This window comes from Notamacropus eugenii, chromosome 1 (assembly GCF_028372415.1).
Source record: "Notamacropus eugenii isolate mMacEug1 chromosome 1, mMacEug1.pri_v2, whole genome shotgun sequence".
In the NCBI taxonomy this organism is placed as follows: domain Eukaryota; kingdom Metazoa; phylum Chordata; class Mammalia; order Diprotodontia; family Macropodidae; genus Notamacropus; species Notamacropus eugenii.
In genome coordinates, this window is record NC_092872.1 from 30,222,272 (window position 1) to 30,239,586 (window position 17,315).

Below are 17,315 nucleotides of genomic sequence, written 5' to 3' on the forward strand. Positions count from 1 at the left end.
CTTAATAGATTGGGACAGAAAGTGTCCTTTGCCTTTCTTTGTATCCCGAGCTTAGCCCAGTGTCTGGCTCAGAGGAGGTGCTTAATAAATGTTTACTGACTGACTGACTGACATGGGACTGCCTTCCTGCCTCTGTGCCTTTGAAAAGGTTGTCTCCCATTCTTGGAATGTGCTCCCGCCTTGCTGTTACCTCTGAGAATCTCTAATTTTCTTCAGAGGAAACTGGAGGACTTTCTTGACCTCCACCCTCAGTAGTTAGTGTCTCCCCCAATAAGCTTGTATTCATTTTATACCTATTTTTGCTTACGCATATATGTGTACCTATCTCTCCTTTAGGAATGTAATAAGCTCTTTGAGTTAAGAGCCTGTATAATTTTGTCTTTGTGTCCACTAAGCTTAGGAGTTGCTGAATAAATGCTTGTTGACTGAATATTTTCTATCTATATATGCATGGGATATCTTTATGTATCCTATATCTTCTGGCTTTTCAGAGGCTGTGCCAGTGGAGTATGTAGGTCCAACAAGAGGCTGGTTATCTATCATGAAAGGACCGTGCCAGCTAGCTTCATTCCAGAAGGATGGCTACTGAGTAGAGAATTGTTTTGGCTACAATTCATACAGATAATCTGGCAAAGAGAAGAAGGACTGTAGTTTTAGTCAAAATAGAGAGTACCCTTATTGATAACATCCTAGGTCCTTGAAATGTTGAGAAATAATGTGTGCTGTATATGTGGGTGTTTTGTTTGTATATCCCAATAGGAGTTTATGCATGTCATTCACTGTGCTTTATAGTCACACAGGTTTACAAGCTCGTGTCATGAAAATTTAAACCTTTTCCTACCTATGTTTAGATCCTTTTTTCTTTGACTTGAGCAATCTGTAATGACTTAAGGATTGCAAAGGATATAAACATTGTTCACAGTGCTATAGTGCATAAAATAACTTCAAAATGAAATGTGAGATAGTGATTAGAGATCATGTAATTGCCATTTCATCTTTTTTTTATTTTGGAATATTTTGACAGTTACTATGGATTAAGAAAGGAAGGTAATAGATTTTTTTTTTGTTCTAACCACTATAGACTTGGTTTTAGATAAAAAAAAACAATTATAAGCATAGGTCTGCATTCTTTTAACCTCCTAGAGTAATTTGTTTTTCACTATATAGTAAATAGCTGACACTCTCTTGTGTTATCTGTCTATGTCTTATCTACCAATCAATCAGAAAGCATTTATTGTTCATTTATTATGTGCAAGGAACTATGGTAAGTTCTGAGTACTCAAATACAAGTCAAAAAAATGGAATAATCTTTTTACTTTAAGACTTCCTAAAGTGTTCTCTCCCTGTGAAAATGTTAGCTTCTTAAGAAGGAATGTCCTGTGTGTTGCTGTATCTTTCATAGTGCCTAGCAGCATATTTGTTGAATCAAGAGATCTGTTTATACTTCATCTGACCTCCTTTCCTCTAAGGTGGATGGCACAGATCTGCAGGGCTTTACAAACCAACAAGCAGTAGAGCTTTTACGAAATACGGGACAAACAGTGCGACTGGCGTTGATGAGAAAAACCACTAAATCGGAAACTCAGGCCAGCTCTGATGAGGACTTGGACACTCCTGTTACAAAGGACGTTACTTTGTCTGCTCCAGGTGTTAATATAAACAGAGGTAAACCCACATTAATTATTATTTCATTTCAAGACTAGGCTTAAACACAATAAATGAAAATTAAATTTCCCATGCCTTCTTTTTTTTCACTCAAATCCTGTTTTTCAGTGTAGTGTGGAGATGTTCGTGGGCTCTCAAAGCTAAAAGCTCACAAACCTTGATAGATAAAAGGTAGTAAAAGCTAGAAAGGTTTTTAGAATACCTCTAGTAACAAAAATTCTTTCTAAAGACCATTGACCTCACTGTAGAAAAGTACATTACCAGAATGTTAGCCACCAGATGATGAATGTTTTGACTGCAGCATCTCATGAATCCATCTATGAAGGTATACAAGGGTTACTCATCTGTGTTTGGAAGATAATATTTACATGGATAAAATCACATAGCTTTTGAAGTTGAAGAAGTGGTATATTTTTTTCCATGTAGGCTATTGAAGGTATGAGAAGCAGTATAGGATAATCGATTTGAGATATCTCTGATCAGTTTCCAGCTTTGACATGACTTTTGTGACTCTGGGCAACAGGAAGTGTGGTATGAGGATTAGAATGGGAGATTTTGAGTAAAAAAAAATTTACGTTTGAATCCCTCTTAGACACAATAGATGTATAACCCTGGAAAAGTTATTAACTTTCCTCTGCCTCTATTTCTCTACCTGTAAAATGGGGATAATATAGCTTCTACCTCACAGTGTTGTTTAGAAGGCCAAATTTAAAGAGTTTATCAATTTAAAGCAGTCTGTTGTTGTTTAGTCATTTTCAGGTGGGTCCAATTCTTTGTGACCCCCTTTGGGGTTTTCTTGGAGTAGTTTACCATTTTCTTCTCCAGCTCATTTAAAAGATGAGGAACTGAAGCAGAGTTAAGGGACTTGACCAAGGTCGCACAGCTAGTTCAGTATCTGAGGTTTGAAACTCAGAAGCTGATTCCCAGTCCAGTGCTCTGTTCACTACACCAACATTTATTAAGCACCTACCTTGTACCAAACACTGTGCTAAGCACTGGGGAAACAAAGAAAGGTAAAATGCATTCCCTACCCTGAAAGAGTTCACGATCTAATGGGGAAAGATGGCACATTAAAAAAGAAAAATGAAAATGGTAGGAGATGGGGAACAGAGCAAAGGAAGGTAGGGTACCCAGCATAGGCACACGAAATCCTACAGTCAGGTGGAGTAGAAGGTCTCTATCCTTGACTGCCCCATTAAATAGAGGATGTAGGAGGCACTGTTCACTCTGCACCCTCTGTAGTCACAGGAAGGGAAGGGTATAAGGATAGAGAGTGCTTTGAAGGTATGAGTTTCAGAACTAATAGAATCTTTTAGGAAGATGATGTTTTCTGGAGACAAGATGAAGTGTAGGTGAACAGCCAGGGGGCAGTGAAGTGCTATATGAATGTTATCTATTATTATCTATTATTATATTATGTTATATGTTATATATAGGTTATATATTATTATATAAATATATGATATTGTAGTTTTTTTAAAAGTTGGTAAAGCAGGAATGCTTTGAAACACAGTGATGCGGTTGACTATAGAATGGCCTTTTTCTCCAAGACATAAATAATAACTTCCATTTTTGAAGGTTCATTTGTGTCCTAGCGTAAAATTTTCTAGTACCTCATTGTGTTTTAGATGTGACTGTGTTCTCAAAAGCTAAGATAGTAGAGTACACCCTATCTTTTCAGTCTTTTTAATTTAAATATTTCACCCCTTCATGTGCTTCATGCACTAGCCAAATTGCTGTTCTCTGCTCTCTTCCCTCTGCCCTCTCTCACGCTCTGGTCTTCATGCAATCTGTCTGGCAGACCTTTCCTCTGTCTTTTGAAATCCTCTTCCTTGAAGAAACAGCTCGGTTGCTCTTTGGAAAATTTACTTAAACATTCTCCAACTGAATCTTATAGATTTTTTTTATTTTTCTTCTTTGCACCATATCATTCTTTGTATTACATGTTTTCATATGTGTATATGTATATATACATGTATTTTCATGTGTTGTGCACATATATGTACATATTTGATATGTGCATATATGTATATGGTATATCCTTTAATAGATGGTAAGCTGAAAAAAGACTGCCATTTTGATTTCTATATCTCTAGGACCTAGCAGAATAATTTGCACAGAATAATTACTTAATACATGTCTTCTGAATTGACATTGCTGTTAGAAAATGTATGTACCATGATTGTATTAAAAACAAAAAATTAAATCTTCTGTTTTTAGAAAACCATGACAAGGATGATATTTGCTCAACAGTAGAGACAAATACCCACATGTTACAAACTGAAGAAGCTGAAAAGCACCCAGAACCAGGTTAGTATATGCTGTGTGTGATTTTTAAGAAAAGGAATACTTTTCATATAATTTAAATACAAACATGATTAATGGATATAGGGCATGAATACATAGTTGATGTCTTTGCTTTCTGGGTTAATAAATTTTCTTCCTGTAGATTAGTGTTCACAAAGGGACCTATGGGCTTCAAGCATTTCTGTTGACACTTAAACAATGATCTTTTAAATTGGCAGACATTTAATTAAGGACCTACTATGGGCAAACCCTGCTTCAATCCCTTATGGACACATTGGCAGAGAGTTGGGTGAGCAAATATAAGTGATATCCTGAAAGATTTCTAGATAAACTCTAGAGCATCTTTATGTCAACAAGCCCTTGACAATTAAATTACGTAGTTTGCTAAGACTGGTACACAGACTTATGCATTCACATCACAATATTCTTTTGGTGCTCCTTCTATTACCAGGAGTTTATTCTGTACTGGCTCTGTTCTCTGTATTGTATAAAACTGAGAGAAAAACACCACTTCTTTCCTAGGAAAGCAATCTTCTTGAATCAATGAAACTTTTTTAAAGGATTTCACATATTCTAAAGTAGGGGGTTTCATGATAATGTAATATTAATATATTTCATTGCTCTTGCATCACTGAAATGGTGTCTGGATAATCTGTGGGGATGGGCTAGAAGTATCACGCTTAGTCCTAGAGTGGCTTAAATGACTGTTCGTACACCAGTTCTTGGAGTGGATCATATTTGATGGTGAACCATCTCTTTGTGAAGTTTTAGATTGCTTCTGGTTCTCTCTAATATCAGAAACAACAATGTGTATATGTATATACTTACATACATTTGTGTATGTGCACACACACATGTATAAATGTATACACACTTGCTAACATCTTTATGATACCTCAATCATCAGTAAGCATGGACAAACCCTAAACTTAATGACAGTTTAATAACAGCTATACTTCCAGATACTCTTAAAATTTCCTTCCCTGAAAGGTCAGTTCTGAACAATTCATTGTATGTTATTAGGCGCCAGTTACTTTCTTTCTGTTTTTCAAAATTAATTTTTATTGACATCTTTTCTCTTTACATGGCCAAAATTTCTCCCAGTTTTCCCTTTCCCCTTCCAAAGTGTTATCTCACATAACAAAGAATATTTCTAAAGGAAAAGAAGAAGAAGATTTTAGAACTCTGCGAAACCAATCAATATATCAAAAAATATCCGAAAATGTATGCAGTGTTCCACACTACTGGGCTTTCCACCTCTGCAAAGGAATGGGTACCCATTACTTTCAACATGGTTGTTAGATACTGGAGATACCAAAATGAAAATGGCATCATCCCTTTCCTTCATGAACCTACAGTCTACTAGGGCTATTTGATGTCAGCACAGTTAAGTATAATATTGAGTGATGGAGGCAGGCAACAAACACTTATGAAATGCTTACTGTGTGCCAGGCACCGTGCTAAGCCCTGGAGATACAAATATAAGGAAGAAGAAAAAAGTTTCTGCCCTCCAGGAGCTCAGATTCTAATGTGAGAGGACAGCACACCAAGAGGAGCTAAAGTGTGTGTGTGTGTGTGTGTGTGTGTGTGTGTGTGTGTGTGTGTGTGTGTGTGTGTGTGTGTGTGTGTTAGGGTGAAGGGAGAAAGGAGGTGATTATGATGGTGAAGATACCTCGTGAAGTCTGGAAATTCAGAACCATGGATAGGAGGTTAGCCAACCTAGTCCCCTTCCCAAAATGGAGTGAGGTGAGCAAACTCAAGAGGAACTCACCAATTAGAGAAGAGGAACAGCATGGCAGATGGATGTTCTAGGGGAAGGAGGCCCCAGGAACTAAAAATCCTTCAGGGATAAGATTGCAGAAGAGGCATTGTTGAAGTTAGAAGCACAGCTGGGTGGAGTCACAGCAAAGGAGAGACCTAGACAGTAATAGAAGAAATTTTGATGTGCAAAATGTGCCCTTATTCTCTTGCTTTACCACTTTTTCTTCTGAATCAGCTCATTATTCTTATTGGGACCTTTGTTCCTTAATTTCCTAATCCATTACATCCATTCTACTTGCCCATGGTTTGACCTTGAAATTAGCCATTTCACTGAATCACAAAGTTTTAAAGTTGGAAGAGACCTTAGAGTCTATTTAGTCCAACCCATACCCCCCCCCCCAAAAAAAAAACCATACCTGCTACAACATGCCCAGCAAGTGGTTACGTTATCCTCTGCTTGAAGCTCTGCCATGGGGTCTTCTCATACAATCCATCCTACTTTTGGACAGCTCTAATTGTTAGGAAAATTTTCTTGATAGCACACCTAAACTGACCTCTTTGCAACTTCTATCCGCTGTTTCTATATCTAGTCTTCTGGGTCCAATTAGAATTAATTTAATTTCTCTTCCATATGACAGTCTTTAATATATTTAGAGACAATGGTCATATCCAACCCCCCCATACTGCACACTCAACCCCCCGGGTCTTCTCTTCTCCATCACCCTATCATCATATAACATGAACTCAAAGTCATGGACACCATTCAAGTTGCCCCTTTCTGAAGGCTCACCAGCTCATTGGTGTCCTTAAAACTGTGGCACCTTAGAACATAGTTCTGCAGGCAGTCTGCCCAGGGGTGAATACAGAGAGACCTCTTTATTTATAGAAAATGGGCCTCTCTATCATAGCCTAATATTGCATTAGGTTTTTTTTTTTTTGACTGCCAAATGTCATTGTTCACTCAAACTGAACTTGCAGTTCACTAAAAGTCCCAATTACAGACAAATGGCCATCGAACCATGCCTTCCACATCCTCCACTTGTGGCATTTCTTTTGCACTCAGATGTAAGACTTTACGTTTAACCCTGTTGAATTTCATCTTAGTCAGTCCTGTGTTTTAGCCTGTTAAGATTTTTTTTTTTTAGATCCTGTCTTTGAATAGCTCTCCCCCTTAATTTTGTGTCATCTGCTCTTCTAGTGAGCATGACAATTATGCCTTTGCCCAGATCATTGATAAACTTTTAAAATTGCTTAGGGCAAGCACAGACATCTGGGGCACTAGGGAAGGGGAAGGGTTGGGAAGGCAATAAACATTTATATGGTGCCTACTGCGTCATGCATTGTGCTGAGTACTCTACAGATATTTCACTGCACTGGCAATCTCCTGCCACGAGCAACTCCTCATTAAGTTGAATATTCAGCTAATTCTGAATCCTTTCAAGTTGTGTTATCATAGAACCATAATTTTCTTTGTTTTCCACAAGAATAATATGATGGGACTTATCAAATGTTTTGCTAAAGTCTAATTAAACTTGATCTGTTTCAGGGCTTTTTAGCCGTCTTTGTGTCCTGAACGCTTTTGGCACTCTGGTGGCCCCTATGGACCCTTTCTCAGAATAATGTATTTAAATGCATTAAAAAAAAAAAAAAAGGATTACAGAGGAAACCAATTATGTTGAAATACAGTTTTAAAATATTTTCAAAACAAATTCACAGTTACCAGGTCAAAAACTCTGTTTCTTGGCATTGTTCTAATCTGCTAGGTTAGTAGCTTTGTCAGAAAAAAAAGGGAAATTTTAGTTTGGTGTGACTTCTCTTAACGAAGCTATTTTGGTTCAGCAGCAGTAGAAGTCAGACTTACTGGTATATAGTTTGTGGGCTCTGTTGTCTTGCTTTTTTTTGAAACAGGTGCTCCATTTGCCTTTCTTCTATCTTGGGACACCTTTCCTGTTTTCCATGATGTAAAAGCAGGCACCCTGGCATACACAGGAGGGCCTGCTGTACGGGGTCTTAGATCTCCTTTTCTAAAAGGAAAGCAGCTTTCAAGGGATCAGCAATCACTTCAATCAAACACATGTATCATTCACTTAGTTCAGGGGAAAAAAGTTAGCACCCTGGACTTCAGAGAAAATGCAGAGAAATCAAAGATCAACAGACACGTTTCCAACTGTCTAACATGGACATTACATATGTCATAGACCAACAGACAGATCCACTCTTCTGACCATTATGTACATACATAGTTACCAGAGAGAGAATCACCAATATCTGGGTTTTCAAAGCCAGGGGGCTGCATAGTGGCTTCCCAGAGTCTCATCTGGCACACAAACCTTTTTCCAAAAACTAAACCCCAAAGTAAAATCCCATCTCAAAGTCTTTATACACTTTTTAGAGCCAGAGGGCATCACAACCCTTGAGAACCAATTCCTCATTAACAAAAACTAGGGACCTTCCCACAAATTTTCCCAGATCCACTAATGGGTGGGGAAGATTTTCTTTAATCTCATTATTCAACCAGAGGCACTTGATTATACTAAAACAAAAACAGAAAATTATCCTACTTTGCTTACCATTACCCATGATTATTGAGATATCACTGATATTGGCTTAGTAGGCATGTCTGCCATTTCTTTCTGGAGCCAAGGAATGTAATTCATTTGGGCCAGATGATTTGAACGAAGTCAGGGCAACTAGGTGTTCTCTTACTATCTCTTTATTGGTCATGGATTCCAACTCCCTATCAGACACTGTTGTCCTGTCATTTCTGGTGTAAAAAGTCATTCTCCTAGGTACTTAGGGCAGCAACAAAATAATAATTTAGTCGCTGTTCCTTTTCTCTGTTATGAGTTACCATTTTCCTATCCATCCCAAGCAGAAGTTCTATCACCTCTAAGACCTTCCTCTTTTCACCCAATATAAAAAAAATTCCATTTTGTTGACAGTGGTTTCCCATGACAACCTCTGCTTATCCTGGGCTTTACCATTCTTGATACTACTTTAATAGTATGATCTAGTGTTCATTTTCTCTTACCTTCCCTTGCTTCTATCTTTGATACACAACTTTTGAAAACTCTGTATTTCTGGTGAACTTCTTGTGCGTCCCCATTGTTCTCTTCAGACAACTCATGTTTCCTACTTACTAGCAATTGCTCCTTTGTCTTCAAAAAATTCATTCTTTGGAGTTTCCTGTCCCTCATGAGCCAACTTCCTCTGCAGGATTTTAGCCCTGCCTGTCTTCTAAACTTTTTGGAATCTGTTCTCCTAAAATCACAAGTACTTGAGCATATTCATGTCTCTCCTTCTGCTTGAGAGACTCTATAAGGCAGTGATCACTTCCTCCAAACCAATCATTTTCAACCTCAGCAACCTGAAGGGTTGTGAACCTCTCTCTACCTATCCCAGAACATCCAGTGCAGTGCTTTGCAAAGAATGAACTTCTTTGAATGAATAAATGAACTTGGTTACTGTTGTCTCTGAAGTTTTTTGAAATGGTGTATTTAGAATTACCAGTTTAGAAATAGTACGAGTTGCAAAATAAAGTTTCCTGAATTCTTAATGTCCCAACTTAAATTAATGAGGCTGTTTAGCTTAGAGAAAAACAAAGACTGAATAGACCTTAAAGAGTCAACAGTTAGTAGTTCAGCAAGAAAAATACTTGCCAATAAAGAACATTTTTGTAGAACAATAAAATTCCCCTTTAGGATGAGTTATTAAACTAAGGACCATGTTTTGTAGAGCAGTAAGGGTATAGTAACAGGAAAAACAAATGCAAACTTGGCTTTACTTGTTTGCATTATCTGCTGATGCCTGGGGAAAGATTTCATTGTGGTTGTCTCCACTTGTTAACCCTATAAATATGTTGACATGACAAGAGACATTCATTTTGGGAAGTAATTAAGTGGTCCCTATAGATACTGCAGCCATTTCATACCTTTGGCTACAGTTCTACCATAGAAAACATTTAATCAAAATTGAATCTTGTTCTTGTTTTAAGAAAACCAATATACAAAAATCCAAACTTGTAAAAGATAAATTAGTGCATAATGATTTACTTTATAGAAAACAACTTATCATTTTAGTCTTTCCAATACCCAACCCCCCTAATGAAATGAAAATAAAATTTAATTTACAAAAATATCTTATATATACAAATCCTTGGAGACCTATCTGTTGTGTGAATCAAGGGGCACCTATATTAGGTTCAGGATCTTTTGCCAAACTGAAAAGTGACTTCAGAATAATGTCTGTTCTTGGTTGTGATACACACACATAAACAGAAACTGAACCTATGTCCAGAGAGATGAACCGGTCTATAATTAGGGGTCAGAGTGGCTCAAATTGAGGGGTGGGGAGAATATCCTCACCTGCTTCTGATGTCAGATTACCTATATCTGCAAGTGAACACAATAACCAAAACAATGGAATCCACTAGAAAGTACTGGCAAGACATTCAGACTCTGTGAACTTGGTTTTGATGAGTTAAGTTGGCAGAGGAAGGCAACAAAACTAGTTTCCCTGTGGGCAAGGTTTGATTATATTGCTTATTTGAAGCTAGAACCAATGCTTTTAGTTTTAATGGTCATGAATGACCCTAATGTTTCTCTGAAATTAAACGGGGCAGTGAAGGGTGGGAGGAAAGAGCCGTTTGCATATAATCTTTCTAATAGACCAGTTTCCAAATCTAGACTGCATTGGAATGTGTACCCACTGAAGGAATGCAAGGGAGGAGGAGTGATCAACAGGACTATGTTAAGTTTCTTGGTCAGTCCATCAGCAGGTACTATTAGGTACCTACTACCATCAGGCATACACTACCCTAGACACTGAGGATTTAAATACAAAAGTGATAGCTCTTGCCTTCAAGGATGTTATCTTCTACTAAGTCAAAAAAGATTTCTCAGAGAAACTTGAGCTGGGTCTCAGGATGAAATAACCTTGGGTTACTAAGAAGAAAGAGAGCATTGTGGGGAACAGCATGGGAAAAGGTGTAACCACACATGAGTGGGATACCAAAAGGGTTATAATGAAACTAACTTAAAGTGGGACATTTTGCTCAATGAGTTAGCTTTATACCAAATTTCATGATGTGAAAATGTTATAGTCAATTAAGTCATGGCTTTAATTATTTTAGACCATCAGCTAACAGAAGAAGTAGAAGTTGATGAAGGACAACTTCAAGAAGCAAAATTGCAGAATAAGTGGCAACGGATCATGGGGCTTAATTATGAAATAGTGGTATGTTAACCTTTATGTCTCCTGATTTTTGCATTATTTTTGAATAATCTGGTAAATTTGATAGTAGACTTACTGTTTTAATAGAGATTTAATATTCCAGCTTCATATAAGAAAATGCAAAGGGCTAAAGAGCTATTTAAGTAGTATGGAATTTTTTAATATTAACAACAATCATCCATTATTATCCTTTGTAATTTGGTGCCAATCCAGTGGTAAATGTCTTGGCCTTTGGGAAAGACTAAAATTTCTAGTGCTGATCTGGGCTCTGGAGTTAATTTCTTTTTTAAAGGCTGATTAAAAACAAGAAAATAAAATAAACGGGGAGGAGTAAGTAAGGATGTAGTGAATCCTCCTAAAAGCTGAAGTTTCTAAATTCACATAATACAACAACTTTCCAAACTTTGATTAGTACAGAGGACGAGTTCCAATAGTAAATGATTAGAACCGTGGATTACTCTTTCTTACTCTCTCTAAGCCAGAGTGAAATGAAGATTTTTTTATTTGCCTTTGTATAACTGTAAGGTCCTCAAGGTTTGGCAAGGACAATCAGGTATTGAGTTAGATGATACTCTTGGTAGGGTTTGAGTTCCTATGGATTAGAGAGAAAATTATTGTCTTAGTAAACACAATCCTAATAATGGGGCACATAATTACAAAGCACTTTCAAGATCATTCTCTGAGACTTTCATGGTTGTTACTTAGATAAAAAATAAGGCCTATTTAGGTAGTGAGATGCAGTGGAAAGAACATTCAGTTTGTAGTCATTAGACCTAAATTCTTACTTGGTGCAAACTTGGTCAGTCCACTTGAACTCTTGAGTCTCATTTTCCTCATCTCATTTTCCTCAATAAGGTTATTGGACTTGTTGATCTCAAAGGTCTCTTCCTATTCTAGAGCCTTTGAGCTTTATAAGTAGTGCTTTAATTTCTGATTATGTGTCACTAGGGAAAAAATAAAGAAAAAATTGCATTAGCTTTTGTTAATTAAAAAAATATATCTCTGGCAAGAAGGAATTTTCCATGTAATACAGAATGGATGCTCTGAATTGAGCTCTTCCATAGGTAATTCCATAGGAAAAGTTATGCTTGGCCACTTTTGACTGCCACTGATATCAGAACTTGGTTCCGATTAAGGTTAATTCCAGAAAAGTATGGACATCAGTGACCTTTCCAAAATGAACATCATAATTTTGGCAGCATCTGATGACTCTCTGCCTCTATCTGTTTCCTCTCCTCTATATATTCATTCTCCTTCATATGTATATATATGTATATATTCGTATATATACATATTTATATGCATGTACATATGTATATATGTATGTATATGTATACATCCACATATGCATGTGTGTATATAATTTTATTAATAATTCATTTATTAATCAGCTATTATATTGAATAATTTTAGTTGGTATCCTTTGTCTTTAGAACACAGTTATTTATAGAAGGGAAAATAAAAATCTATATAATTTCCATCTTTCCAGGTTGCCCACATGAACAAATTCAGTGAGAGCAGTGGGTTGGGAATAAGCTTGGAAGCAACAGTGGGTCATCATTTCATCAGATCTGTTCTACCCGAAGGGCCTGTTGGACACAGTGGGAAGCTCTTCAGCGGAGACGAGCTACTGGAAGTAAGAAATTGTTTCTGTTTCCTTCCTTAAATACGTTTCTGAAGAAAGCCATAGGGAGTTCCTTTTCAGGTACCAAACAGAGGAATAATAACAATAGTCATTATTTATGTTATGATTTCCAGAATGCTATACAAGTACCATTTCCTTTGATCCTGACAACAACCTCATGAGGTGCTTTCACCCATTTTATAGGTTAGGGAACAGACTGAGAGAGAATAAGTAATTTCCTTAATATTGCATATTGTTAGTCATGGTCTGAGGCAGAATTTTTGAACTCAGGTTTTCCTTGAGTCCAAGTCTACCGTTCTATCCATGGTGCCATTTAATTATATTCAGGATGACCTTTAGGGTTCCTTCCAACTCTGAGATTCTCTAAATTTATGATACTTTAAGACTTAGAGTATTACCTTAAAGGGCACATTAAGGACTAAATTACAAAACTAAACTCATTGAAAAAAAATTCTCTATCTTGTATATACTCATTTTCTGAGCTAAATCCCAACATTTTATGTTCAAGAAAATTTAGTAAACTCTTAGTACCTCTACCCCTTATTATCATTCCACCTCTAAGTCCCCTTTTCATCTTCCTGCCAACCTTCACCTTTCCTTTCAGAGATATTATTTAAATAGTGAGTACCTGTGTAGTCTCTTTACAGCTTATTGCATATCTGACTTTGGGTAAATAATTTCAGCTCTCTGAGCTTCAGTTTCCTTATATGTACAATGAAAAAGCTGAACTAAATGATAGTTAAAGTTCCTTTCACCCTGAAGTCTTGTGATAATATCTGTCTTCCTCATTTTGGCTCTGAGATTCTTAATCTGGCAGAAGAAATGTGGATAAAAGGGAGGTAAGAGCTGATGATTTTATAGTACAGCTTTATCCTTTGACTTTTTATTTTGTGATGACAGGTAATCTCTCAGAAATTTAAATCAACCAAAGAATCTTTTGATATCTTTTATATGTGAATTCGAATTAGGTTGCAGTGTACCAACCTTGACCAAAGTAATCTAAGCTTCAGCTGACAGAGAGGAAACAGTTGTGGACAATTTCTAATTATTATAGATCTTGGATAAATGTAAAATCATTTGTGTATATGTTGCATATAAGAAGCGATAAAATAATATTTAATTTGTGAAATAGTATACTTTATTTGATGTTAAGACGTTTGTCCATGGGCCATTGTAGCATATTTATCTGTATCTTTTTTTTCTCCTTTTGAATAGGTGAATGGAATAACTTTGCTTGGTGAAAATCACAAAGATGTGGTGAATATTTTAAAAGAGCTTCCTATACAAGTGACAATGGTTTGCTGTCGTCCACTTGCTGTACCTGTAAACCAGGATGAATTGGAGAGGTTGAATCTCTCTGACATCCATTTAACAGAAAAGGTATTTGACTTATTCTCATGTGCTTCACATGATTCAAAGTCTAATAGGCTACACAGTAAACACTTAATAAATGTTTACTGAGTTGAATTCTTGATTGTGTGGTTTGAATTCTGACTTGTTTGTTATTGTACCCATGTGAGCCTTATCCCAGTAATATATCTTATACTGCAGAATTTATATCTTTAAAATATGGAAATCTTGAATTCAAGCCATTATAATATGAACAAATTTCTACATTATACATAATACTCTTCCTTTGTATACATTTTATTTCATTAGAAAAAATGTAAGAAAATAGAGACCATCTAATCTTTGAAAGAGCAGGTGAAGCAATTTTTAAAGTTGAAAGATGGAGACAATGATATGTGTTATAATTTGCTTCTCCTTCAAGTAGTATCTAAGAGGAGAAAATGCATTTTAGATACTCATCCTATTGAGATTATACGGAAAATTTCGGAGTGTTCTAGCGTAAGGAGGAAGCTTCAGAAGACCAGCACTTAGACCTTATGTACTCATACTGAACTTGCGTTTGATATTTTGAACAGTCTCAGGATCTGTTTGCTACTGGTCAGAGGATTAGACCCCATCACTTCCCTGTGTAAGCTTGGAGAAGCCAATTTAATCTCTCCAGTCCTCAGTTTCCTTATCAGTAAAATGAGGGGGTTTGACTAGATAATGTCTAAGGTCCCACTCAGCTTTATAATTGTGCTTCTGTACCTGAGAACTACAGTGACATCCTAGAGAAAGATTTCTTACACTGTAGATTGATTCTTTGTAGAGTATCTGAAGGAGAATATAGACAAAAGTCACATAGGATTACCATATATGAATATGTTGCTATTTTAACCAAAGCAAAGAATTAACCCACTTCAAGAAGATCATAGATCCACTGAAGTGCTAAAATACTGAACTCATATTATTGGACAAAAACCATCATTTTACTGTTTATTTGGTAAAATGATGCAACAAAATAGCATGTAAAAATTATTTTCTACATACTTGATGACTTATGTATCAATCTAGTTTCTTCTGAATTATTTCACACTTGTGTATTAAAATGTCACTGAACCCTTTATAGCATTAATACTTAATAGCTTAGACTTCTATCCCTCTTTTTAAAAAATGGTTTATTTTTATTAATTGTTCTCATGATTCTGAAAGTGCCAAAACATTAGCTGACACATTGGTGATTTTTCCTTTACGTATTTTTTTTCTATCTCAGAGGTCTTGGATTTTCTCTTTTCCTGTGGATCCAATTTATCTCTTGATCTTGTGTTTCTGAAATAAGAGCCCTCTGTTCTTTTCTCCAGCCTCATGTAGACCTCGGTGAATTCATTGGCTCATCAGAGACAGAGGATACTGCTTTTGACATGACTGATGTGGGTCAGAATACAGAAGAGGTGCAAGGATCATCGTTGGCAATGTGGGAAACCAACATTCAGCATATTGAGCTGGAAAAGGGGAGCGTAGGACTTGGTTTTAGCATATTAGACTATCAGGTAACATATACTCATTTCAACAGAATCAGTCTGCTTTTTTTTGAAGGTAATTTCCATGATCAAATTATACCTTTGAGACCAAAGAGAAACTAAAAGTGTATAATATTTTATTAGGTACTATAGACCGCAGAAAATTTAAGTTTTCTTTCTGTGAATATTTCCAAATAGTAGTTGTATTATTATTGACTAATAGTATTGTTTTCTAAAAGAATTTCTCTTAATAGGGGAGAGAATACAATGACATAACAAGCATTTATTTTATGATTTAACTCTTGATAAAATCAAGGAAGAATATACTTTGTATTAATAGAAATATCAGAAATTAATTTTATTTTGTTAATATGTATTTTGTAGAGTTCATTTAAGTGAATTTGTGCAAAAATTTGAGTTCTGTGTGCTGTACTTCAGTCTATGTTCATACCTGAAAAGTGAAATAGTAATCTTTTAATTAATCTTTCTTCTGCATGAGTGATGTGTTTGTCATTTGGTATAACATATCTATATATTTATATCCACATAAATATCTATATTAAGTTATTAGTTTCATAAGTTTGAGTAAATTGATGACCATACTTCAAATCTTATATTTTGCCATTAAATTGCCTGAATGGGGAAATCTATCTGATAGTCTGCAACTGTAACTCTTCATTAATTAATGCCAAATGACACAGCCAGCTTAGATGACACCATAAAGTCATATAAGATGCAAGTTTCAATGCTGCCTTAGTTTCTAAATCCTGCCTCCGGCGAGAGTCTTGCACCATTATTGCATTGCTAGTTACTATTTTGTGGTTCCTTTTCACCTTTATTTTTCAGTTTAAGATATGAAAGTACTTTGAAAAATAAAACTATTATTTTCACTGGGTAGTTGCAGTGATGGTTTTAAAGTACTGTCATAGGCAAAATAGCATTTATGATTCAGCATATGAAACAGTCTAAGAGACAGGGCATAGCCCCTCATCAGTTTTCAAATCCAGAAATCTTTGAAGCTGTGTGTGTGTGTGTGTGTGTGTGTGTGTGTGTGTGTGTGTGTGTGTGTTTTGCAATATGTTTCAGCCTGAGCATCTAAGAAATATTTTCAAGGTGCTCAGAATTTTTGGTTAGCCTCCCCCCCCCCCAGCCACATGTGCTGTTTCTGGGATGGGGAGAAAGTAAACAGATCATTTGTGCCTCAATTTGCCATGGATAAAGGACTTTCATTTTTAGCCAGACTCAAAAGTTCTGATGTGCCAATTAGAGCATTTGCTTTGCTAATTATCATAGAAGTTAAAATTAAAATTTATCCTCTTTGGAACAAAGTAATGTGCCACTTCTTTGATTCCCAGGTCACCCATGGTCCGAATATACCTGGATTCTATGCTGCTTTCCCCCTTGACCCCTCTGCACCTCCCTCCTTCATTACTGACCTTAGACTTTCTCTGCCCTTGTCTGACCTAGTTATTCCCATTTCATCTAGTTGGGCATATACCATACTTGCACCTACCAGACCTTTCTGCTCTCACTTTGCCAATCCATGCCTGATCACTTGACTCTGAATTCCACTGGTGTTCTCTGTTAAGTGCCATATGGTTTCTTTCCTGAAACTGACAGTGCAGAACTATGATGCACAGCACAGGAAAGGTGGATAGCCTTTGGGTATTTTAGGTATTTTGATTTAACTATGCCATTTATATAAAAATATTTATGTGTTTCTATGACCTAATACTAATGTTATAGTGTAGCCTTGCTGATCTCCTGTTTGCTGCAAACATTTATAATTTATCGTTATGTATAAAGCAAGATAGTTTAGTAGATGGAGTGCTGAACTTGAATTCTGAAAGACCTGG

At 36.2% G+C, this 17,315-nt stretch overlaps 1 protein-coding gene across 24 annotated transcripts in view; it reads left to right on the top strand.

The window, feature by feature from the left end:
- MPDZ (multiple PDZ domain crumbs cell polarity complex component) overlaps window positions 1-17,315 on the top strand; it is a 312,491-nt gene that overhangs the window by 164,026 nt on the left and 131,150 nt on the right. For all 24 annotated transcript variants that reach the window (XM_072596383.1, XM_072596408.1, XM_072596401.1 and 21 more), the window contains 6 exons: window positions 1,470-1,665; window positions 3,886-3,975; window positions 10,865-10,968; window positions 12,455-12,601; window positions 13,826-13,990; window positions 15,301-15,489. In XM_072596383.1, coding sequence (XP_072452484.1) covers window positions 1,470-1,665; window positions 3,886-3,975; window positions 10,865-10,968; window positions 12,455-12,601; window positions 13,826-13,990; window positions 15,301-15,489 — 891 coding nt within the window. The remainder of the gene's footprint in view (window positions 1-1,469; window positions 1,666-3,885; window positions 3,976-10,864; window positions 10,969-12,454; window positions 12,602-13,825; window positions 13,991-15,300; window positions 15,490-17,315) is intronic.